Below are 25,197 nucleotides of genomic sequence, written 5' to 3' on the forward strand. Positions count from 1 at the left end.
GAGATTTGCTCAGTAGTTAAGAGCCCTGGCTGCTCTTCCAGAGGACCCAGCACCCAGATGGTGACTCATAGCAGTCTGTAATTCCAGTTCTAGGGAGTGCAATAGGCCCTTCTGTCTGGCCTCTGTGGGAACTAGGCATTTGAATGATACACAGACATACTTGCAGGCAAAACACCCATATATGTAATATAAAAATAAGTTTTTTTCTTTTTTTGGTTTTTCGAGACAGGGTTTCTCTGTGGTTTTGATGACTATCCTGGAACTAGCTCTTGTAGACCAGGCCGGCCTCAACACACGCAGATCCGCCTGCCTCTGCCTCCCGAGTGCTGGGAGTAAAGGCGTGTGCTAACACACCGGGCCAAAAAAATAAGTCTTTACAAACAAAAACTGCACTGCCAGTAAGGAATACCTGCTTGTCAAATGAAAGACATGGACTAGAAGTGCTGGATTTTCGGTTCTCTTGGTTCCCAGGTGTCCTGAGTGACAACAGTACTAGTGAGTCATTTCTCCAACCTTTTCCCCACCTCTCTTTAGAGACGAAGTCTCCTGTAGCTCTGATTGGTCTCTGACTTGCTAAGTGCGTCCCTAGGCCATGCTAACTAAATGCACATTAACTGTTCACACTGGTTACCCACAGCCTCTACTCTTACAATCCCTGCTGCATCCAGGCAGTGGTGGCAAACACCTTTTATCCCAGCACCAGAGACGCAGAGGCAGGTGGATCTCTATGAGTTCAAGGCCAACCTGGTCTACAAAGCTAGTTCTAGGACAGCTGGAGCTGTAATACAGAGAAACCCTGTATCACAGAAAAAGAAAATCTCTGCTGCAAAGTGTGGGTCCCACTGCATTTTACTTCAGAAAGCAGTGGTCCTCCTCTAAAAACTGGCAGGTTTGTTATCAAAGGAATGCCTGCTGCCTGAGAGGTACCGTGTGACTTCAGGGGCCACGAAAGTTTGGCATCTAGAAACTGTTCCAGAGGGGCAGTGGGACAAAACAAGTCCTGCACTCAGTTAATGGTTGGAGAGATGGCTCAGCAGTTAAGAGCACTAGCTGCTCTTCCAGAGGCCCTGGGTTCAATTCCCAGCACCCAAATAGCAGCTCACAACTGTGTTACCCCAGTTCCAGACAAAGGGCTGCCTGCAGAATGTCTGGGCTCTCCCAGCCACATTCTGGTGCCATATCAGGGGTTGTGTGGTGGATGACACCTTGGCCCACAAGGACAGTAACTGAATACAAACCTTGTGGGATGAATTAGGGGAGCAGCTGTACTCTCCTGGGATGCCTCTGTGGCACCTACACCTTCAAGTGCACCCAGTCACCCACTCTAACACAACAACAGGAAAAAATTCAAAAAAAAATTTTTTGAATGCCGGGAAGTGGTGGTGCATGCCTTTAATCCCAGCACTAGGGAGGCAGAGGCAGGTGGATCTCTGGGTTCAAGGCCAGCTTAGTCTACAGAGCAAGTTCCAGGACAGCCAAGGCTACAGAGAAAAATTCTGTCTCAAAAAAAAAATAACAACAAAAGGATATTTAACAAAACCCCAGCAGTGTGTTGTGGGGTATGTGCTTACTTGGCACACCTTATGACCTGGCGTGGTGGTGAATACCTGTAAATCCCAGCAAAAGGGTCAGAAGTTCAAAGTCATCTTGAAGGTCCAGCTTGGGATCCCTATCTGATACAAACAAAAAACACAAGCCTGCAAATAACTCTTTATTGTTAGTCCATACACATAAGTGCCTCTTTTGTAGGGGGTAATGGGATCGGGAAGGTGGTGGCCGGAGAGGTTTCCTGTCTTGTAGCCCTAAATACTTGGGCCATGGACTGGTCTGAGCAGGACGGGGGGTGGTTGCTCAAGCAAGGCACTGGGTGAATTTGTATGTGTGTGCAAAATGTGAGTTTTCAAGTGATTCCTGGAATCCGCAACAGCTGTTGTTAATTTAGAACAACATTTGGATGTGGGGAAAGGCACGTTTGTGGCTCCACTGGTGGGGAGAGCCGGCCCCTAATTGTGCTTCTTGTCCTTCTGCTTTCCCTGCCTCTGCTTCTTCCTGTGGATCTGCCTCTGCAGCTGGATCTTGTTGGTGAAGAACACCTGTCTCCAGCCCACATCCTTCGCCAGGGCCCGCATGTCGGGGGTGAGGGTGTCACAGGCCGACTGAACTATCTGCTCCCACAATGAGTCACATTGGCACAGCTGCAGTTGGAAAGAGCCAGAAGAAGGTTAAGGCAAACACACCATCCACTAGCTCACACTCTCACTATCACAGGAATGCCTGCTGTCTGAGAGGCCCTGGGTTCAATTCCCAGCACCCACATAGCAGCTCACAACTGTCTGTGACCCCAGTTCCAGGGGATACAACACCCTCACACGGACATGCATTCAGGCAAAAATACTGATGCCCATAAAATTAAAAATAAATTATTTTTTTAAAAAAAAAGATGTGAAGCACAGGGCTTAGTTGATAGAATACTGGTCTGGTGTGCAGGAGGCTGTGGGTTTGGGCCCCAACATTGCATTAACAAGACATGCAGGTGCTTAGGAGGTGGAGACAGGAGGATTAGAAGTTGGAGGTTAGCCTTGGGTAGCTGGTGAGGTGGAGAGTGGAGTGCTGACCACTCTCCTTCCTAAAATGAGTCAGAGACGGTCTCTAAAGTGGCTGTACAGGCAATGCTGTGCCCTGGTATGGTATGGGTGAGTCCATTCAGGAATCCAGGCTTATCTTCAGCTACACAGAGAATCTGAGGCCAAGCTGCGCTACATGAGACTGGATCTCTAAATAGTTGTTTTAAGGTCCCATCTACAGAAACAGCAATGGAGTGGCCATTACAGGTCATACAATGCAAGTTAAGCAATGACATTGAATCGCCCCCTAAACATTTGTGAATATGTTGTTTGTTTTTAAGCAGGGTCTCACTATGTAACCCTAGCTAGCCTAGAACTTGTTATTAGACCAGGCTGGCCTCGAACTCACAGAGATCTTCCTGCCTCCTCTCCTGAGTGCTAGGCTTAAAAATGTGTGCCACCACCCATTTTTTTGTTGTTGTTGTTTTTTGTTTTTTGAGACAGGGTTTCTCTGTAGCTTTGGAGGCTGTCCTGGAACTCACTTTGTAGACCAGGCTGGCCTCGAACTCACCACCACCCATTTTTTAAGACAGAATCTTGCTATGTACCCCTGGTTGCCACCTTTCAACAATCCTACTTGACCCTCCAGAGTACAAGCAGGAGCTACCAAGGCCAGCCCCAAAACACTTTTATGCTTTTGCAGGCCATTTGTTATTTTACTCCATGTTAACATTCCCGGGTTACACATTCTAACTGTGAACAGCAAAGGAAAAGTCTTAGGGAATGTCTTTTGTTGTTGTTTTTTCGAGACAGGGTTTCTCTGTATTGCTTTGGAGGTTGTCCTGGAACTCGCTCTGTAGACCAGGCTGGCCTCGAACTCAGAGATCCGCCTGCCTCTGACTCCCATGTGCTGGGATTAAAGGCGTGTACCACCAACACCAGGCTAGGTAATGTCTTTAAAAAAAAAAAATTAAACCTGTGATGATGGCCCACACCTTTTATTCTAGCACTCAAGAGGCAAAGGTAGGTGGATCTCTGTGAGTTCGAGGCCAGCTTGGTCTATAAGAGCTAGTTCCAGGACAGCCTCCAAAGCCACAGAGAAACAATGTCTCAAAAGACAAAACAAAACAAAACACACACACAAAAAAAAGGAATTCAAGTTCATCTGTGCTTACATGTGAGTTTTTTGTTGTTGTTTGGTTTTTTGAGACAGGGTTTCTCTGTATTATTTTGGAGGCTGTCCTGGAACTCGCTCTGTAGACCAGGCTGGCCTCGAACTTACAGAGATCCACCTGCCTCTGCCTCCCAAGTGCTGGGATTAAAGGTGTGCGCCACCAAAGTCCGGCTCATAGTGAGTTTTAAAAAGGGCTCAGGAGATGGCGAATTGGCAATTGCCAATTACCATGCAAGCTTGGCAATCCAAGTTCAATCCCCGGAACCTACATAAAGACGGAAGGTGAGCGCTCACTCCACAGTGCTTTCCTCTATCTCCATATGCACACCATGCTCGGGTACTCTCGGACACACACACCAATTAGTGACTTAGAGCACTGCAGACGTTACTCGAGGCAGGCCCAAGGCTGTGCTGCAGTCATGGCAGGATGGTAGAACGGGAGAAACAGTGCGCCTTGAGAACTGGACGGGAAGTAGATGCACACCCAGTGTGAGGGCAGAGATCCCCAAATGCGTCAGTTCCTGCTGAGTCCCTGCACTGACTGGAGGAAACAAACCCAGGCCCTGGGAAGCGCTTTCACTACCACTGGATTTTGGTTACTGCAGCATCTTTGAAGTATGAATGCTTGGGTTGGACGTGATGGCACAAACCTTTAATCCTAGTACTTGGGAAGCAGAGGCAGGGGCATTATCTATGAGTTCTAAGCCAGTCAAAGCTACCTAATAAAACCTTATCTCAAAATAAATAAACCAATTAATTAATATAAAAAAGAAAATGTTTTAAAAGATGCACAAACAAACAACAATTACTTATAGTACTTATTTCTGGTCCTCTACTTTTAGAAACTAGCAGTCAAGATAAAAGGCAAGCCCAGCACTCGGGATACTGATCCTGCTACGAGTTCCCTAGCAACTTAACATGATTGGGTCAGGTCTTAGAAGTGAATAGAAATGCTGGGCGGCAGTGGTGCATGCCTTTTATCCCAGCACCAGGGGAGGCAGAGGCAGGTGGATCTTTGTGAGTTCAAGGCCAGCCTGACCTACAGAGTGAGTTCCAAGACAGCCAGAGCTGTTACACAAAGAAACCATGTCTTGAAAAAACAAAACAAAAAAGAAATGAAAAATGAATTCTGCATACTAATAACATATTACTGAAAATGAATTCTAATCATGAAGACATTTTACTGTATTATTGTGTGTGGGGGCGGTAAATGTTGACTCTTTAGGTAACAGTGAGATTTGAGTCATCTGGAAAGCCTGTTCTTTTTTTTTTGTTGTTGTTGTTTTTTTGTTTTTCGAGACAGGGTTTCTCTGTGGCTTTGGAGGCTGTCCTGGAACTCGCTTGGTAGTCCAGGCTGGTCTCGAACTCACAGAGATCCCCCTGCCTCTGCCTTCCGAGTGCTGGGATTAAAGGCGTGCGCCACCACTGCCCAGCAAGCATTATTTAAAATTATGTATCTGCTCCTTGGCTTGGAAAGTCTTTTGACTTAAAATGCTCCCTACTTTGCACTCAAAACCCAGATAAAGAAATCCACTTCTAAGAAGCAAGGCACAGGAAACCACTTGACACACAGTCCTTGTACCTTGTAAACATGTTTCTTGTCAAACCCATCACATTATACTGTAATCTCCTATATCCTTAAAGCAATCTGATATCTGATAGTAAATTCTTTGAGTGTGGGAATAATACCATCTTAGTTGCTTGTGTCTTTCACAGAGCAGGATTCAACAAATGGCTGTGGAGATTAAACACAAGTAGACTAGGCATGGTAGGTCACATCTATAATCCCAGAATTTGGGGGGACTGAGGCAGGAGGATTGCCACTAGTTCAAAGTCACTGTTTCATCTGTCTCAAAGGAAAAATAAGCTGGTCATGGCAGTATGGCCTATAATCACAAAGCTTGGGAGGTAAAAACAGAAGATTCAAAGTCAAGGCTAAACTGAATGTGGTGGCACATGCCTGCCTTTAAGCCCAGCACTTACAAGGCAGAGGCAGGTGGATCCCTGAGGCCACCCTGGTCTACAGAGTGAGTTCCAGGGCTTCATAGAGAAATCCTGTCTTGAAAAACCAAACCAAACAAAAAAACAAAGAAGGAAAGGAAGGAAGGAAGGAAGGAAGGAAGGAAGGAAGGAAGGAAGGAAGGGGAAGGTGAGTTCAAGACTAGCATGTACTACAGAGATCCTTATATCTATAGATAGATAGATAGATAGATAGATAGATAGATAGATAGATAGATAGAGATAGCATGCTCAGGTATGGATATGGAGAGATGGCTCAGCAGTTAAGAGAGTGCTGTTGTTCCAAAACAATACAGAGAAACCTTGTCTCAAAAAACCAAAAAAAAAAAAAAAAAAAAAAGAGTGCTGTTGCAGGTGGTGGCACATGCCTTTAATCCCAGCACCAGGGTGGCAGAGGCAGGTGGATCTCTGTGAGTTCGAGACCAGCCTGCTCTACAGAGTGAGTTCTAGGACAGGCTCCAAAGCCACAGAGAAACCCTGTCTCGAAATACAAAACAAAACAAAAAAAGAGTTAAGCTGTTCTGTTCCCAGCACCCACATGGCTTAGCAGTTCACAGCTGCCAGAGGATCAGAATCAGATGCCCTCTTCTGGTCTCCAAGGGCACTGCATACACATAGTACATAATACACACATGCAGGCAAACACCCATATATATTAAATAAATAGAAAGATCAATAAATAAACATAATAACAAAAACCTAAATAAGGAAAAAGAGCAATAATGATCCCTGAGATTAGTTCAGTGGAAGGGCTCTTGTTGCAGTCAACACAGCAGCAGGGACTGTTACCTTTGCAAACCTGCTCGATGTCTGAGACAGCCTGGCAATATCTTCCAGGTCCAGGTAGTAGATGATCTTCAGCAGCAGTTTGTCTGAGAGCCGCTCCAGGTAGTCAAATTTCCCTTCACATATGTTGAAGACATAGTCTAATATTCTTGTACCAAATACTAAGGCGATTTGTACTGTAAGCCAAACCACAAACCAACAGTTACTTCGTTCAGTCACATGCAAACCATCAACAATAAGGAACAATTCTTGGAAGCCAGGTGGTGATAGCACACAGTCTGGTTTACAGGGAGAGTTCCAAGACAGGCAGAGCTACACAGAGAAACCAGTGTTCCTACTCTCACCATGCTGTTGGTGACACGAAGGGAGTGGATTTTTGGAGGAATTTGTTTGTTGTACTGTTGATGGGGCTGGCTCTCTGTTGTGGCAAAATGGCAAATCTGTCATGAATACAAATATGTAAGAATGGGTTAGAAAAATGGCTCAGAGGTGAAGAACAGTAGCTGGAGTCGGGCGTTGGTGGCTCGCGCCTTTAATCCCAGCACTCGGGAGGCAGAGGCAGGCAGATCTCTGTGAGTTCGAGACCAGCCTGTTCTACAGAGTGAGTTCCAGGACAGTCTCCAAAACAATACAGAGAAACCCTGTCTCGAAAAACCAAATAATAATAATAATAATAATAATAATAATAATACATGAGAAGTCGGGCAGTGGTGTGGCACAGGCCTTTAATCCCAGCGCTTGGGAGGCAGAGGCAGGCGGATCTCTGTGAGTTTGAGAATAACCTGGCCTCCAAAGCCACAGAGAAGCCCTGTTTTGGAAAACAAAACAAACAAATACCTGAGAACAAAGAGAATGTGGTCTAATTAATGACTAACAGTACCCATACTCCCATAGCTAGACCACGATAGTTTTCAGAACCATCTTTCCCCCAGGGAATCATTATGTGGAGAGAGAGGCGAAGCATGGGTCTTGCTGATGCTTGTTCCCACACTTGTACATTGGGAAAATGGTGACAGGAGCATCTCTAGGCAGAGAATCCAACATTAAAAAGAGCAAAGGGGATGGGCTGGGTGGTGGTGGTGCACATCTTTAATCCTAGCACTCGGGAAGCAGAGTCAGGCGGATCTCTGAGTTCAAGACCAGCCTGGTCTACAGGGCAAGTTCCAGGATAGTCAAGGCTACACAGTAAACCCTGTCTCAGAAAACAAACAAGAAGAGCAAAGAGCTGGGTTTGAGTGGCTCACATCTGCAATTCCAGCACTAAAGAGGCAGAGCTGAAGATCAGGAGTTCCAGCCTAGCCTGTATAGTTTTTTGGGTTTTGTTTGTGAGTGCTGGGATTAAAGGCGTACACCACTATGTGGCTAGCCTGTATAGTTCTAATCAGCCAATCTGATTCTTTAGACGCAGCTTCTTTCCAGGAATTCTCTTTGCTTGAGAAGGGCTGCAAGATCAGTCTGATTAAAAGTCTGCAAACCCAGTCAGTATGAGCCGGTGGCAAGAGGCAGAGGCAGACAGATCTCTTGAGGCCAGCCTAGTCTACAAAGTGAGTTCCAGAACAGGCAGAGCTGTCACACAGAGAAACCCTGTCAGGAAAAATAAAAAGTCTGCAACCCCTCCCTCTGCTACACACACACACACACACACACACACACACACACACACACACACACACTTTTAAAAAAATATTTTAGAGAAGGAATGAAGGGGCTGGAGGAATACTTCGGCAGTTAAGACAATTTGCTGATCTTCCAGGGGACCCGAGTTCAGCTCCCAGTGCTATCAGCCAGCTATAGGGATCCAACTCCTACTCCCATGGATCCAAAGTCCTCTTCTGGCCCCCTCTGTCCCCACACACATGCAGCCTTAGCTCATACAGACAGACAGCCGGGCATACTCCTAAATAAAACAATAAAAATAAATACTTACCTCCTTGCCGTGGCACAAGTCTTTAACCCCAGTGGGAGGCAGAGGCAGTGTGTGAGGCCAGCCTGGTCCACATAGCAAGTTCCAAGCCAGACAAGGCTACATAGTAAGACCCTGTCTCCAAAATAAATAAATAAAGCTCTAAAGAATAATTCTAAAGGAGGAAAGCAAGACTCTGACTTTGGTGTCCACAACCTCCCCAGCTATGCAGAGAGTGACGGAGAGCTAAGGGGGGAGGGGACCTCAGAGACAAAAGCCACCTGGTCACAAGGATAAGCCTGGACCTTGAATTGATTTCTTGGTTCTTCTCTATAAAAATGCTAATGAGGAAAGGATTGAGGCTCCTGATTCCACCAGGGCTCTCTAGCTTGAGGGCTTTCTGAATGAGGTACTTGAAAGATTCAGTTCCCCAGTTGCTCTGCGATGGACAACAAGGTCTTGTACCCTTCCCTCCCGCCCCCAAATGATCTGAAGCACAGTATACTGAGTTCAGTTGGCTCTGACTATTTTACTTTTTCTTATTAAAATTCCTTCCTCTCCTTCTTCCATCCCTGTCTTTACATAACTTAACAAATATAAGGTGAAGACAAGCATCATGAACATATTTCATGAAAACCATGATAGCAGCTTTGCTTTGTATATTTATTTTCTTTTTCTTAAATGGTGGTTGGGATTGAGACAGGACTTCTTTATGTAGCCTTGGCTGGCCTGGAACTACCTAGGCAGATCAGGCCAGTTTTGAATTCACTGAGATCTATTTGTTACTGCCTCACCAGCACTGGGATTAAAAGCACGAGCCACCATGCCCAGCTCTGCCTTGTATTTTTAGACATTTTAGTTACTTGCAAAGGAGACTGTCTGTAACTCACAAACAATAGACTAATGGAATGCCTGACATAAACATAAATTCAATGTAGCAGCAAAAAAAGATGGGCCAGTTGTGCTTGAGGGGGCGCAGTAAAGAAACTGCCGACGTGACCGCCCCATTGGGGGAAGGTGGTTAAGAGAGAGACGGTCCAGAGGCCTCTGGAGGAGTCCAGAGCAGAGGGAAAAGCAGACTGGGCTAGGAAAGCCAGAGAGCAGTGGAGACGGGAAAGGATGAAGTACAGGGTGAGAGATGAGAAAACACCACACAGCTCAGAAGAGCACGGGGTGGACACTTCATTCGGGTTATAGAGGAGCTGGGAGAGAGGGGGCTTTGGACCCAACACTGGCAAGACGGTGAGGCAGATAAGGCGATTGCGAGTTCAGGTCCCTGGGATCTGAAAGGTTCAGGCATTACGCTGGCCTGCCCTGTTACATGGCAAGATGCACTCAGGCAGCACTCTGGCCAGCCCAGAGTTCTGTGAGAACTCTGCAGGTGCAAAGGACCCCTTTAAAGGACAGACCCCTGGCCAGGCGGTGGTGGTGCACGCCTTTAATCCCAGCACTCGGGAGGCAGAGGCAGGCGGATCTCTGTGAGTTCGAGGCTGGGCTGGACCGACAGCCTCCAAAACAATACAGAGAATACAGAGAAACCCTGTCTCGTAAAAACCAAAAAACCATCTTATCTTCTTTCTTTCTTTCTCTCTCTCTCTCTCTCTCTCTCTCTCTCTCTCTCTCTCTCTCTCTCTCTCTCTCTCTCTCTCTCTCTGTCTCTCTCTCTCTGTCTCTCTCTCTCTCTCTCTCTCTCTCTCTCTCTCTGTCTCTCTCTCTCTGTCTCTCTCTCTCTCTCTCTCTCTCTCTCTCTCTCTCTCTCTCTCTCTCTCTCTCTCTCTCTCTCTCTCTCTCTCTCTCTCTCTCTCTCTCTCTCTCTCTCTCTCTCTCTCTCTCTCTCTCTCTCTCTCTCTCTCTCTCTCTCTCTCTCTCTCTCTCTCTCTCTCTCTCTCTCTCTCTCTCTCTCTCTCTCTCTCTCTCTCTCTCTCTCTCTCTCTCTCTCCTCTCACCCCCTTTCCCTCGCTGTCCACCAATAAAACTCCACATGGGATCATTGAGTCACGGTTTGTGTCTTGTTACTGGGTAAACCTACACATTTTAACAACATTGATTCCCTGACCAGGAACCTAGACATTTTAACAACGGGACCCACATGGTGAAAAGAAGGAGCCAATTCCCACTGGTGTCCTCTGACCTCCAGACTTGTGCAGTTACTGTGATATGTGAGCTGCAGACACACATGCACATGCACACACACACGCATACACACACACAGAGTGTAATCAAAATTTTTAAATAAAATCCAAGATCCCTCTCACTCCTCAGTTCTCTAAATAATCAAAGAATGGAAATGTGTTTTATATTTCTTTCGTGATGGGATCTCTCTACAGAGTCCTGGCTGTCCTAGAACTCACTATGTAGACCAGGTGGACTGGCCTCAAACTCACAGAAAGTTGCTTGCCTTGGCCTTCCAAGTGCTGGAATTAAAGGTGTGTGCCGCCATGCTACTCTCTTCGGTTCCAATAGCATTCCCCTTCATTTGCACAGACTATACACACATCTCTCTGCAAACAATGCATCTAGCATCCTCAGTCCCTGCCAACATCTGGCTGCATCTACTCTCTGAACAAGGGAATAGTCTTCTTTGTCAATCAGCATACTTGGACAGTCTGTGCTCCACAGTATGCCCAATACACTCTGATCCCAGGATAGAGAGACCAATCCAACACAAGCTGGGTGCCTGACCCATAAAGCAAAATTGTATCCTCAGGTAAACTTTCAGAGACAATTCATTATTTACCATCTATGCAAAATTAAAATTATAAAATGTGCTGGGCGGTGGTGGCTCACGCCTTTAACCCCAGTGCTCGGGACGCAGAGGCAGGCGGATCTCTGTGAGTTCCAGACCAGCCTGGTCTACAAGAACTAGTTCCAGGACAGCCTCAAAGACCACAGAGAAACCCTGTCTTGAAAAACCAAAAAATAAAAATAAAATCACTTTTAAAAAGAAAATTATAGTAGGGTGGTGGTGGCTCACACCTTTAATACCAGCACCCGGGAGGCAGATATCTGTGAGTTCAAGGCCAGCCTGATTTTCAAAGAGAGTTCCAGGACAGTCTTCAAAAACTACAGAGAAACCCTGTCTTAAAAAACAAAAAAATAATTATAAAGTGCATATAATTCAAATCAGAGGCATTGTGGAAAGGAACACTCTCCGTAAATAAGCAATTACATGACCTAATCTGTCAAAACAGAGAATCACCCACTATTAAACAAACACTTCCTTCTTTTGAACCCCTTAAGAGGAGACCCAAACAATAATCAGGGCCCATGAGTGGCTCCAGTGTGAATCTTGACAGTGGGTTTCTGATCTTTTTTTCCTAAGTGTATGAGTGTTCATACACATATACATGTGTGTCACATGCTTGTCTGGTGCCCAGAGTCCAAAAGGCAGCTGGTCCCCTGAAACTGGAATTAAGGATGGCTGTGGGCCACCTTGTGGGTGCTGTACCATTTCTGATCTTTACTATTGCTTTGGAGTGTGTGTGTGTGTGTGTGTGTGTGTGTGTGTGTGTGTGTGTGTGTGTAGGTGCATTCTGTAGGGGGTGTCTGCAGAGGCCAGAATAGAGTGTAGGATCCTATGGAGCTAAAGTTAAAGGTGGCTGTAAATCACCAATGTGGGTGCTGGGTGGCAAACTCAGTGCTCTGGCTGAGCAGGAAGTACTTGTACTTTCTGTGCCATCTCCCAGTCACTCACTTTGCCTTTAAACCAAGTTTTGCTACTTTTGCAAACCTGTGTGAGCCCTTATCTAACCCTTTGGATAAGGAGACAAGAGGGATGAGTGCGATGGCTCAGTGGGTAGAGGTACTCTACACCAAGGCTGACAACTAAGTTCTAGCCTCAGAACCGACACCACAGAAGGTGAGGACCAACTCTGACCTCCACACGTGCATCCTGGTATGAGTGCACATGCACCAAGCACACACACAAACACAAATAAATAGTCTTTAAAGGTCAAAACCTGGAAACCTCTGCTCAGATGTGGACCACTAGTAATAGCCTGAAGAAGTTCCCTTTATGGAACTGGAGATTTTAGGGTCAAAGCCTGGACTCTGGCAGCCACATGCCCAGAATGAGATATCTAAACAAGCATCAGCACGGATGAAGGCCAGATGCTGGATCCCTCATGACCATTGTGAACCCCACCTAGCATTTACCATGAGATATCTCAGGAATTTGTTTAGGCCCATTAAAGGAAAGTCATTTCTTCTTGGTCACAAGAGTAGAATCTTAGTCCTAATCTGTCCCATTCCAGTGATTAGGACATTACATACTATTGTCCCTTCCCTTAAGAGCTAATCCAGGGGCTGGAGAGATGGCTCAGTGGTTAAGAGTACTGACTGCTCTTCCAGAGGTCCTGAGTTCAATTCCCAGCAACCACATGGTGGCTCACAACCATCTGTAATGAGATCTGGTGCCCTCTCCCGGCGTGCAGACATATGTAGAGGCAGGATGTTGTATTCATAATAAATAAATAAAATCTTTAAAAAAAAAAAAGAGCTAATCCAACTGAGCTGTCATTCACCAGTCTAGAAGAAGCCAACCCCCCACATCAGAAACCATGCAGTCTTTTAGTGAGACAATGTATCCCCAGGAGCATCTTCCTTCACAGCAGCTGCTAGCTGACTCATCACCCTAAGCCTCCCCATGTGTCCGAGTTCTAACCAGAAGTGTACTCTTTTTTCCGACACTAAGCATGTTTGCCCTGACACATGAGTTCTTCTCACTCAGTTCTACAACCGCTTGCAGACCGCCACTGCTGAAGCTGCCTGCCTTTTTCTTTTCTCTTCCTTCCTTCCCTTCCCTTTACCTTTCCCTCCCTCCCTCCCTCTCTCTCTGTTTTTGGAGATGGTTTCTCTGTGAACCCCTGGCTGCCTGGGAACTCAATTTGTAGCCCATGCTACAAAGATCTGCCTGCCTCTGCCTCCCTGGAACTAAAGCCATGTGCCAGCACACTCACTTTCTTTTTAAATTTTTATGTATGTCTCTACCATGTGCATGCAGTGCCCACAGAGGCCAGAAGATGGCATCAGGTCCCCTGTAATTGGAGTTACAGAGGGTTTTAAACAATCTTGTGGGTACTGGTAATCAAAGCCAGGTTCTCTGGAAGAGTAGCCAGTGCTCTTAACAGCCGAGCCATTCCCCCGACCCCCACCCCAGCTTTACTGAAACCTAATTCAAACTCTGATTTCTCCATTTCTCTCCTCCTGGCCATTGCCAGGATTTACAGCTTTTCTGCCTTGTGATTTTTCTCTCAAACTGTAATAAAATGATCCTTGAGTTTCTCCAGTTTTTAAACTTTATCACTGAGACTAAGCCCACCAAGAGGAACTCAGATTCTCCAGTAACACACATCTTACTCAGTTCTCAGGATGCAGGGACAGAGCCACTGATGTCCCCTTTAGGAACATCTCTTATTGCAAAACCACAACTCCAACCTCAAAGGAGGTCAGAGTTTATTCTGGAGCAAACAGAACTGAACACATTGAGAGAAGACAGATATTCTGTGTTCTAACATAACATTTTCATTAAGTTTTTAGAGTAACAGGAGTCATAGGGAGTCATAGATCAAGGTGTTTTTTGTTTTTGTTTTTTGTTGTTTTTGTTTTTCCAGACAGTGTTTTTCTGTTTAGCTTTGGAGCCTGTCCTGAAACTCACTCTGTAGGCCAGGCTAGCCTCCAACTCACATAAATCCACCTGCCTCTACCCCCAAAGTGCTTGGATGAAAGGCATGTGCCACCACTGCCCAGTCATCAAGATGTTTTTCAAATACACTGGTGGGAATGTCAGCAAGGTGTGGTGGTAGAGGGGCTAGCAAAGTCTGCTATACACCTCAAAAGCTATCTGAGGACATTCCTAGTTGGTTGGTGGAGGCCAGTGTCTCTTAAGTTGATATATTTCAAAAGACCACACAATCAACCATCAGGAGATCAGAAGGCCTATTCTAGACTATGGTGATGCTTGTACTTGTACATACATAAACCCACACACAGACATAAACATACAATTCAAAATAAAGCAATGAGTTCTAAAAAACAAATAAGGCCAGAAATGTTCTTTAATCCAAGAACTTAGGAGCAACCTGATCCACATAGTAAGTTTCAGGACAGCCAAGGCTACATACAGATACCCAGCCAAAAAAGAAAAAAGAAGAAAAAGAATTTTCACTCTTTCTGCCGTTTCTCTGAGGAAGGCAGGTCACTGTCTCTCTGTCTCTCTCTTTCTGTCCCTTCTCTCCCTTCCCTTTCCAATAAACTTCCTTCCCACATAAAGAAAAAGAAAAAGGAAAAGAACAAGAATTTTCTTCAATAATTCACAGGATAATTTATTTACTGAGCTGTGTACCAGCCATTGTTCTAAGTGGTACCAAAAGACCCATCAACAAGGAAAGTTCCTACCACAATAAAGGAGACAAGAGACAAATGGCTGAATGCACAGTGTCTCACTTGACAATGAGTTTGTGGAAAACATGGTGTTCCAGAGAAAGGCTGTGATTTTCTGTCTAGTGGCTCAAGGCAGCCCTGGCTAATGAGGCAGTGTCTGCACAGACTGAATGATGGGATGATGGGCACGCCAGGGGAGACATCGCAGAAAAATATCTCTTTTGTGTTTGTTTATTTTTGAAACAGGGTTTCCTGAGGTTGGGATTGGGACTGTGTCACTGTGTCATTTAAGAGCTTGAAAGAGCTGGGAGATCTGCCTTCAAGAAAGTTCCTGGCTCGGGGGCTGGGGTGGAGAGCACAACTTTAAGGCCAGTATTCAGGAGGCAGAGTCAGACAGATCTTTGTGAGTTCAAGGTCAGCTTGGTCTACAGAGTGAGTTCCAGGACAGTCAGGAGTTAGGGCTGTTTCACAGAGAAACCCTGTCTGGAAAAAAAAAAAAAAGATTGGCAACATGCACCTTTGCCCAGTGAACCCACTATTGAAGCTATATTGGATACACTGGAGGTATAGCAGATAGTCACGTGAACTGATCATGTTATTTAGAGAAGGGCAGATGAGAGACACTAACTTAGGACTTACCCCCCTATTTATTATTTTCTCATATTTTACATCCTGACCACAGTTTCCCTTCCCTACCCTTCCCCTTGTCTCTCTCTCTCTCTCTCTCTTTTTTTTTATGAGACAGGGTTTCTCTGTATTGTTTTGGAGGCTGTCAGGAAATGTGTAGCCCAGGCTGGCCTCAAACTCGTGATCCTCCTGCCTCTGCCTCCTTCAGCAAGTCCTACGGGTGTGCGCCACCACAACCAGCTCCCCTTGTCTCTCTCCCGCCATCCCCTCCCTCCCTCATCATATCCATGTCCCCTCAGTCTCCCCTCAGAAAAGAGCAGGCCTCCCAGGAACATCAACCAAACAGGGCACAATATGATACAATAACACCATGTATAAACATCACATCAAGACCAAACCAGACAAGGCAGGCCAGAAAGAGGTAGAGGTGTGCGTGCCTGCCTGCGTGAGTGCGTGCGAGCATGCCTGCTTGCGTGCCTGCCCATGGAACCAGAAGCAGGAATTGGATCCCGTGTAATCAGAGTTACAGGAAGGTGTGAACCATCTGACATAAGTGCAGGGAACTGAACTTGGGTCCTCTGCGTGGGCAGGATGTGCTCCTCATCACGGAGTCATCTCTCCAGCCCTTATGGATGGCACTGCAAGCTAGACATTGAACCAGATTCTCCAGGGCATAATTATAAACAGACAAGAGAAAGACACAGGTTTGAATTCCCAGTCCCATCTTCATGATTTGAAGACTGAGGAGCCCATGAGGGAAAGGAACCAGGAATGAAGAATGAAGTCAAATGACAGAAAACACCACCTCCTTGCTAAGTACTGAGAGGTCCAGGCAGCAAGAATGACATGCTTGGATCCTCTGCCAGGATCTCTGCATGAGAAAATCTTGTAGGGGGTTTAGGGAGAAGACCAAGAGGGAGACAGAAAAATAAGTCCAGTCCAACGCTGTCTGCTTAACAATACAGCAAACAATAATTAAGAGCTGATTATATAATACGGAGCAAGTCAAGGAAGGCTCAAGATGACTGAATAAAGTAACCATGATTATCCCAGCCCAGCACATGAGAAACTGACTCCCAAAGGGGATGAGCTGTCACTGTGGTCACACCAGCTGGCTAGTGGCAGCACTAAGACTCCAGTTGGCTGAATGACCTCTGAGACCTGCTATGTGTAGCCATGAGCATCCTCTCTGTTTCTCTCTCCCGCTGAGGGAGAAAGCCCTTTTGCATGGATCTCCAAGAGGATCGAGATGAGTAACACTGAGCTGCCTGTAAGGTAGATAGGGACACAGCCTTTGTGAGTCATCAGCCACTCAGGGCTGTGCGTTTCAATGACACGGCTGTCTCTGAGTCACCATATGCCCATGACTAACCCCAGTATATTCACTGTCCTTGGGTGGAATCACATCTTTGGTCTGTTATTGTTATCCTGTCTGGGGCAAAAGATATTTGTTTACACCTCCCCAGACAATAATACAACACTAAGAGGCATGAGACCGTATCTCAAAAAATTATTTTTGTTTGTTTGTTTTTTGTTTTTTGAGACAGGGTATCTCTGTGGCTTCAGTGGCTGTCCTGGAACTAGCTCTAGAAGACCAGGCTGGTCTCAAACTCACAGAGATTCACCCGCCTCTGCCTCCTGAGTGCTGGGATTAAAGGCATAGGATATCACTGCCCAGCCTCTAAAGAGATTTTAAAAGATTTATTTTAGCTGGGCAGTGGTGGTTCATGCCTTTGATCCCAGCACTTGGGAGACAGAAGCAGCTGGATTTCTGTGAGTTCAAGGCCAGCCAGGGCTATACAGAGAAACCCTGTCTAGAAAAAACAAAGATTTATTGTATTTTTATTATGTGGGTGTGGGTGTGTGCAGTTTCTCACAGTCACCAAAAGAGGTCACTAGATTCCATGGAGCTAGAGTTGCAGGAAGTTGTAAGCCCTCCTCCCATGGGTGCTGGCAACTGAACTCAGGTCCTCTGCAAGAGCAGTGCACACTCTTAACCACTAAGCCATCTCTTCAGTCCTCAAAAGTAGAACTCAAATCCAACATTCCATTCATTCTTTTGTCTCTCCCTCCCCCCACAGGGTTTCTCGGTGTTGCCCTGGCTATCCTGGAACTGACTCTGTACACCAGGCTGGCCTAGAACTCACATAAATCTGCCTGCCTCTGCCTCCCTAGTGCTGAGACCACTGCCCCACTCCAGCCTATTATTCTAAGACCGTAATTATACAAGTATGAAGTCTGTGACCCATCTCTGCCACATGTGCTCGGATGCGACTGCCTCTCTCACCTTGAAGATGAGAGTTCTCTAGAAAATCTTCATAGGTTTCCTTTGTCTCTCCGGGTTTTGCTGACCGATACTCGCTTCTCAAAGAAATCTTCCACCATCTAAAGATGATCTGTAATTAAACAGGAGTTGGTAGTTGTTAAAAATGACTCTAACACTGACAACTATCTTCTTTAGGGCAATTATTTGTTTGTTTGTTTGTTTGTCTATTTGAGGCAAGGGCTGACCTAGAACTCACTAAGTAGCCAAGGCCGGCCTTGAATGCTTGATTCTGTCTTTATCTACCACATGCTAACAGGCATGGTCTATGTCTACTTAGACTTAGGGTGATGAAAGGGGCCTATGATATGCGTGTTGGACTATGTTCTGAATATATGATATGCATGTTGGACTATGTCCTGAATATCAGCAATAACTCTACACTGTGAAGTAATATCTGGGCATCAGTGAACATTTCCCTCAGAGATTAGTATTACAATATAATAGTGTTGAAAGGGGCTTTAAGATCGATCTATCAGGGAGCCGGGCGTTGGTGGCGCACGCCTTTAATCCCAGCACTTTTGAGGCAGAGGCAGGCAGATCTCTGTGAGTTCAAGGCCAGCCTGGTCTACAGAGCGAGTTTCAGGACAGCCTCCAAAGCCACAGAGAAACCCTGTCTCGAAAAACCAAAAAGATAAAAAAAAAAAAAAAAAGATCGATCTATCAGGCCAAGTGTTGCTGGCACAAGCCTTTAACCCCAGTACTCAAGAGTCAGAGGCATGTGTGGATCTCTGTGAGTTTGAGGCCAGCCTTGTCTATAGAGGGAGTTCCAGGATACCTAGAGCTACACACAGAGAAACCCTGTCTTGAATAACCAAATAACAAAATTTCAAAAAATCATCTCTATAGGTTTGTGCCTTACAGAAGTCCTATATGGCTGTCACTTTAGTGGTGCTGAAGGGATGATAACTGGCAGTTCTGTAAGTAGATGACACACCCTATAGTACCAAGATATTTAAAATGCTACACTATCTTTTAAAGACTTTTAACTTTTGCTTTTATGACTTTTAATTTTATGCATATGAGGGCTTCGCCTGCATGTATGTCAGTACACCACTTGCATACTCCGGGCCTGCAGGGGCCAGAGCAAGGAGTTCAAGTCCTTGGAATTGGAGTTACAGAAGGTCACCAGGTAGGTGCTGGGAACTGAACCATACCTGTAAACCCAGTCCTCAAAAAGTAGAAACTGAGCCGGGTATTGGTGCCGCACGCCTTTATTCCTAGCACTCGGGAGACAGAGGCAGGTGGATCTCTGTGAGTTTGAGCCAGCCTAGTCTACAGAGAGAGTTCCAGGACAGCCTCTAAAACAATACACAGAAACCCTGTCTCGGAAAAACAAACAAAAAAAGACTACAAAATACTGGCTAGTGGTGGCACACACCTTTGATCCCAGTATCTGGAAGGCAGAGACAGGCAGATTTCTGTAGCTCAAGGCTAGTCTGGTAGACATAGAGAATTCCTGGCCAGCCAGGATTGTTACACACAGAAATCCTGTCTTGAAAAGAAAAAAGGACAACAAAACAGTATAAAATACCAAAAATAAAATGGTGTAGAGGATGTAAAAATTCTCTTATTTGAAACAGGGTCTCATGTAGCTTTGACTGGCCTCAGAGTTATAGTTGAGATGATCTTGAAATTCTGATCCTCATCTCCTCATCTCTATCTCCCAAATGCTGGTCCTTACTGTTCCACTAATGCCCGTCACCCTGGCCCTAGCTGGCCATAGTTGGCGTGGAACTTGCTATGTAGACCTGGCTGGCCTAAAATTCATTGAAAGTACCTGCCTTTGTTTTCCTAGTGCTAGGATTGAAAGTGTATCATCACCCCAACCTTTTTTTTTTAAGTTTTGTTGTTGTTGTTTGAATGGTTCTTTTTTGTTTGTTTGCTTGCTTTTTTTGTTTGTTTGTTTTTTTGAAGCATAGTTTCTTTGTGGCTTTGGAGGCTGTCCTAGAACTCGCTCTTATAGACCAGGCTGGTCTCGAACTCACAGAGACCTGCCTGCCTCTGATTCCCAAGTGCTGGGATTGCATGCACCACCACCACCTGTCTGTATGCTTGTTTTTGACACAAGGCCTCATATGTACCTGAAGATGACCGGAATTCCTGATTCTCTGACTCCTGATTTTCTTGTTTCCACCTCCCTAGTGCTGGTCTGACAGGTGTGCAAAATAAATGCCAGGTGGCTTTTCCATTTCTTTTTGAGATTTTGTTGTGCTTTAAAGCCCTGGCTGGCCTGGAACTCACTATGTAGAGTAGTTTGACACCAAACTCACAAAGTTTCTACTGCCTTGGCTCCCGGAGTGTTGGAATTAAGTGTGCGTGCCACTATGCCTGGCTAAGTTTGTTTGTTTGTTTGAGACAAAGTGGCCCATATGTAGTCCAGGCTAGCCCTGAACCCAGTATGTAGTACAGGCTGACCTCAAACTGAGAGCAATCATCCTGCCTCAGAATGCCAGGATTACAAGAATGCACTACTACTAAACTTGATCCAATCTTATTAATGGACCTAAAGTCTATCCTGAACAAACTGAGAACTGTTTCACCAGATTTGAAATTCATATTTAATTTAAAAAAATCACTCCTTCCGGAGCCGGGCGTTGGTGGCACACGCCTTTAATCCCAGCACTTGGGAGGCAGAGGCAGGCAAATCTCTGTGAGTTCGAGACCAGCCTGGACTACAGAGCGAGTTCCAGGACAGCCTCCAAAGCCACAGAGAAACCATGTCTCGAAAAACCAAAAAAAAAAAAAAAAATCACTCCTTCCCAAATTAATAAAAATGCAGTGCCAATAAATGTCATTTTTTAAAAAATGGGCTAAATTCTTGTCCTTGTCAGTTCATACGGTAAAGTAGATATATGAAAGTACTGGGGTAGCCAAAGAGTTAGAGACTGGAAGACAAGGAAGCCTCTCCGATAAGAAGATGCTTGGAGTTTTCAAATACTGTTGGAATGGTGGGTTATCCCCATGCTGGACAGACTTAAGTAGGAGGAATTCCTGCTTGGGCTATAGAGTTAAATACTATCTCTAACCTACACCCAACAAAATAAAACACACACAGCTGGGCATTGTTGGTATACCAGCACTCAGGAGGCAGAGGCAGGCAGATCTCTGTGAGTTCCAGGACAACCTCCAAAGCCACAGAGAAACCCTATCTCTAAAAACCAAAACAAACAAACAAACACACACACACACACACACACACACACACACACACACACACACACACAAATCCCCAAATACCTCAGAGCCTAATATTTTACCATGGAGTCCTCAAGTTGTTTAAACCTGCTTAGTTAAACATTACCCAGAGGGGTTGAGAAAGCTCAGAGCTTATTCTTCCAGAGGACCTGAATTTGGTTCCCAGAATCCACAAGAGAAGCTAACAATTGCCTGTAACTCTAGGAGATCCAGGACCTCCCAGGAGACCCTATGCCCTCTTCTGTCTTCAAGCACTAGAACATATATATCACACACAAAACACCTGCAACACACTCTAAAACTAAATCTTTTGTCTTTTGTTTTGTTTTGGAGGCACAGTTTCTCTGTGTAGCCCTCACTATCTTGGAACTTGCTTTGTAGACCATGACAGCCTCAAACTCACTGAGATCCTCCTGCCTCTGGCTCCTGAGTGCTGGGATCAAGGGTGTGCACCACCATGCCTGGCTTAAATCTTAAATTTAAAAAATTAGATGGGAGGTGAGTGTTGGCCCATGCCTTTAAGCCCAGCACTCTCAGTGAGTTTGAGGCCAGCCTGGTCTGCAGTGCGAGTTCCAGGACAGCTAGGGCTGTTTTACATAGAAACCCTGTCTTGAAAAACAAAAACCAAACAAACAAAAAATTGAAGACTCCACTTCAGCTACTTTCATTTTTGTACAGAACTCAATAAAGCTCTTGGTCATAACTCAAGTGTCACAGTGAGTTAATAATATTCCCTGTTCTTTTTTTGGTGGGGGGAAGGAGCTGGTTGGGCTAGAAATGGCTCAGTAAGAAAAGGCATCTAGTTGTTCTTTGACCACACACACACACCATGTGACAGGCCCCTCCTCTCCCTGGAGGCAGTGGTAAACTCTTGGCAGAAGTTTTGATTTTTTTTAAGTTTTTAAATTTATGTGTATGTAATTATTTCTGTATAGGGGAATGCACACTCACTTGCTAGTTCCCATGGAATCCAGAAGAGGGTGTTGGATCTCCCTTGCTAGAATTACATACAGATTGCTGACAGGGGACTGAAATGGGTATTGGGAACTCAACTCCAGTCCTCTGATGGCAAGTGCTCTTAACTGAGGAACCATCTGTCCAGTCACCCCACCAACCTCGTACACAGAAAGGCTTTTCTTTCTTTGAGACAGGGTTTTTCTGTGTAGCCCTGGCTGTCCTGGAACTTGCTGTATACTCCAGGCTGGCCTTGAACTCAGAGATGCACCTGTTTCTGCCCTCCGAGTGCTGGGATCAAAGGTATGGCCCACCATGACCATCTTGAGAAACGGGAAATTGCCTGCGATTTCTTGGCAGAAGAAGGAATTGACTGAGGCCCTGGCAACAGCACAAGAAAAAACATGTCAAGGGGAAAATGACTTGTCAGGAGCCCTCAAGGAGACACTGGAGCTGACATAGTTGTACATACCTCTGCCTTCTACTTAACCCTGAATCTCATGTTAGGACCCAGAAGACAAACTGCGAGAGGAGATGCCACTGGGTCTTTTTGTCTTCTTCCTGGTATTTGCTTTTCACCACAACCAGTTAAATTAGTTAATGTCCAGCTTTGGCTCTGACCCCGATTCCAGGAACAAGGCAAAGTCCGCCGGGCTCTTCCACTGTGGGTCTACCCGAAGAGCTATTGACTGACTTTACTTCACTCTCAAAGTAGCTGAAAAGGAAATTGCAGGACTTTCCCCAGAACCCAGAAGCTCCCTTTCTCTCATCAGCATCTTGGCTCTCCCCAGCAATCTCCAACTTTGATGGTTTAGAGACCAGGGAGGCTCCCAGCATCTTCTGGCCAATCTGTGGTAGATATTCTGAAGACTCCATTCTTTACCATAGTTTGGGTTTTAAATATTTAGAGTTCCTAGGCCTCTACATGTCAAAGGGTGGGTGAAGAAATACGACAAGAAGCTGAAAGGGCAAGTCCTTGAAGCAAACCTAAATGCTACCTGGGCCTGGCAGAGCATGTGTATGTATATAATCCAGCTACTGTGGAGACTACTGAGGCAGGAGGATTGTGTTAAATCCCAAGAAATTCCTTTTCCCAAAGTCTGGCTTTTAGCCAAAACCAGTATTCCCTCAGGGATTTAGGATAGTTCCTACTTGCTAAAAGGAGTCATTCTCCTTATCTCTGGCAACAGAGACTAAGGGCCTATTTAAGGAATCAAACCGAGGCTGGCAGCCAGTCACAACATCACCAAGACCTGTCCCTCAGCATTTCTCATCCCAGCCCCTGCACCTCACTTCCCTTCCCCCAGCCTCCCAGATGCCTACATAATAACCTCAGACACTTTGGCTCCGAGGTCACTTGGCCTCTGCCCTCTAGGCCCTACTGGCTCCATCCCTGCTCCTTTATCTCTCTTGGTCTGTGTTCCTCTTGGCTACTCTGTCTCAGGGAGCTCTCTTGGCTCCTGCTTCCTCTCTCTCCCTCTCTCCCCCTCTCCTTTCATGGCCTGGTTCAGTCTGGACCCCTGCAGATGCCTCTCTGGCTGATTTCCCTCCTTGTATCTACAATAAACCTTCTCTTCCACCTTCCTAGGAGCTGCCAAGTCCTCATTTTTTAAAAAAATTATATCACAATTTCATGGTGTGACTAGGCAACTTAGTGAGACCATCTGAAAAGGGAAAATATGGAAGGGGGATGGAGTTTGGCAGAAGGTCACTTACCTGGCAAGGGCAAGGCTGTGGGTAACATCCTCACCCACCATAGCTTAAAAAGAACTGCCAAGTGTTCTATCTGGCCAGTCCCATTATGTTTTTTTTTTTTGTTTTTTTTTTTGGTTTTTCGAGACAGGGTTTCTCTGTGGCTTTGGAGGCTGTCCTGGAACTCGCTTTGTAGACCAGGCTGGCCTCGAACTCACAGAGATCCGCCTGCCTCTGCCTCCCGAGTGCTGGGATTAAAGGCGTGCGCCACCAACGCCCGGCCTGGCCAGTCCCATTATGATACAAATTCCAAAAACATTTGAGATATACAATTTCAAATGAATGCCTACACATATCTGTAGCAGGCACAGAGTTGCAATCATTTGTGGCTCAGGTGGTGGTGCACACCTTTAAACCCAGCTAGAGCAGGTGGATCTATGTGAGTCCCAGGCCAGCCAAGGCTACAAAGCAACCCTGTCTGAAAAAACAAACAAACAAACAAAAAAACCTGAAACCAACAATGTTTCTCCTCCAGGTTACATCAGTGACTACAATGTCAGATTTGTCAAAGACTCTTTGTCAGTATCTACAAGGTTCCAGTCTCAGGTTCTGCTGGCCTTTCTGTTCAGGCTAAATTGTGTAAACATTGGTAAATGGTGCATTCTGGAGCATTTCTTGTTCCTATTCCCTGTTGTCACCTCACCTGCTCATATTACCCCTCCCTCTACTGATTGTTTTGAAATTTGATTTGGGGGTGTGAACAATGGCTATTGCCTCCTTCTAAGGTCCCTGTTGATTGGGACAGCAAGTAGAAAGACTGCTTAAGGCAGGGACCTCAAAGGTTACAGTTCCAGAAACATCCTTTATCCTCTAGTCCAGGAATGCCAGGAAGGAGCTCTGGTTTCTCCAGGTGTAGCCTGAGGCTACAGGTACCTGTAGGTGGGGACGTAGATGCCCTCTGTGAATGGTTTTGGAACTGGACCTCTTTTTTTTTTTTTTTTTTTTTTTTTTTTGGTTTTTGGAGACAGGGTTTCTCTGTGGCTTTGGAGGCTGTCCTGGAACTAGCTCTTGTAGACCAGGAACTGGACCTCTTGATTGTCATGCTGAAAATGGGTTGCATCGCTGGGCGCACGCCTTTAGTACCAGCACTCGGGAGGCAGAGGCAGGTGGATCTCTGTGAGTTTGAGGTCAGCCTATTCTACAGAGCTAGTTCCAGGACAGCCTCCAAAGCCACAGAGAAACCCTGTCTTGAAAAAGAGGGGGAAGAAAAGAAAAGAAAATGGGTTTATCTACTCCTCAACTTCACCCTGTCTCCTAAAAGACCCCGAGACAGGGAATGAGACCATAAAGATGGGAATCCACCTCTAGATGGAGACTTGCCTTAAGAGTTAATAGAGTAGGGTGTGTAGGTAAGAGGGGCCAGCCAAAGAAACACACCCTGAGCAGAGCCAAAGAAACACACTTTGGCTCTGCAACCAGAACCAAAGAAATGTACCCTGACCCTAAAACCAGTGCCAAAGAAACACACTTTGTCCCTGGAATCACAGTCAGTGAAAGAAATACACCCTGGCCCTAA

General features: G+C 45.7%; 1 protein-coding gene across 1 annotated transcript in view; it reads right to left on the minus strand.

Moving 5' to 3' along the window:
* Positions 1-1,698: 1,698 nt before the first annotated feature.
* The window catches only part of Fbxo36 (F-box protein 36), a 55,340-nt gene continuing 31,841 nt past the window's right edge, over positions 1,699-25,197 (minus strand). The window contains exons 2-4 of the mRNA XM_040753182.1: positions 17,742-17,850; positions 6,547-6,719; positions 1,699-2,195 (exon numbers count right to left, since the gene is read on the minus strand). Of these exons, the coding sequence (XP_040609116.1) occupies positions 2,004-2,195; positions 6,547-6,719; positions 17,742-17,850 (474 nt within the window). The 3' untranslated portion in view covers positions 1,699-2,003. The remainder of the gene's footprint in view (positions 2,196-6,546; positions 6,720-17,741; positions 17,851-25,197) is intronic.

Source organism: Mesocricetus auratus, unplaced genomic scaffold (assembly GCF_017639785.1).
Source record: "Mesocricetus auratus isolate SY011 unplaced genomic scaffold, BCM_Maur_2.0 Super-Scaffold_100010, whole genome shotgun sequence".
Lineage (NCBI taxonomy): Eukaryota > Metazoa > Chordata > Mammalia > Rodentia > Cricetidae > Mesocricetus > Mesocricetus auratus.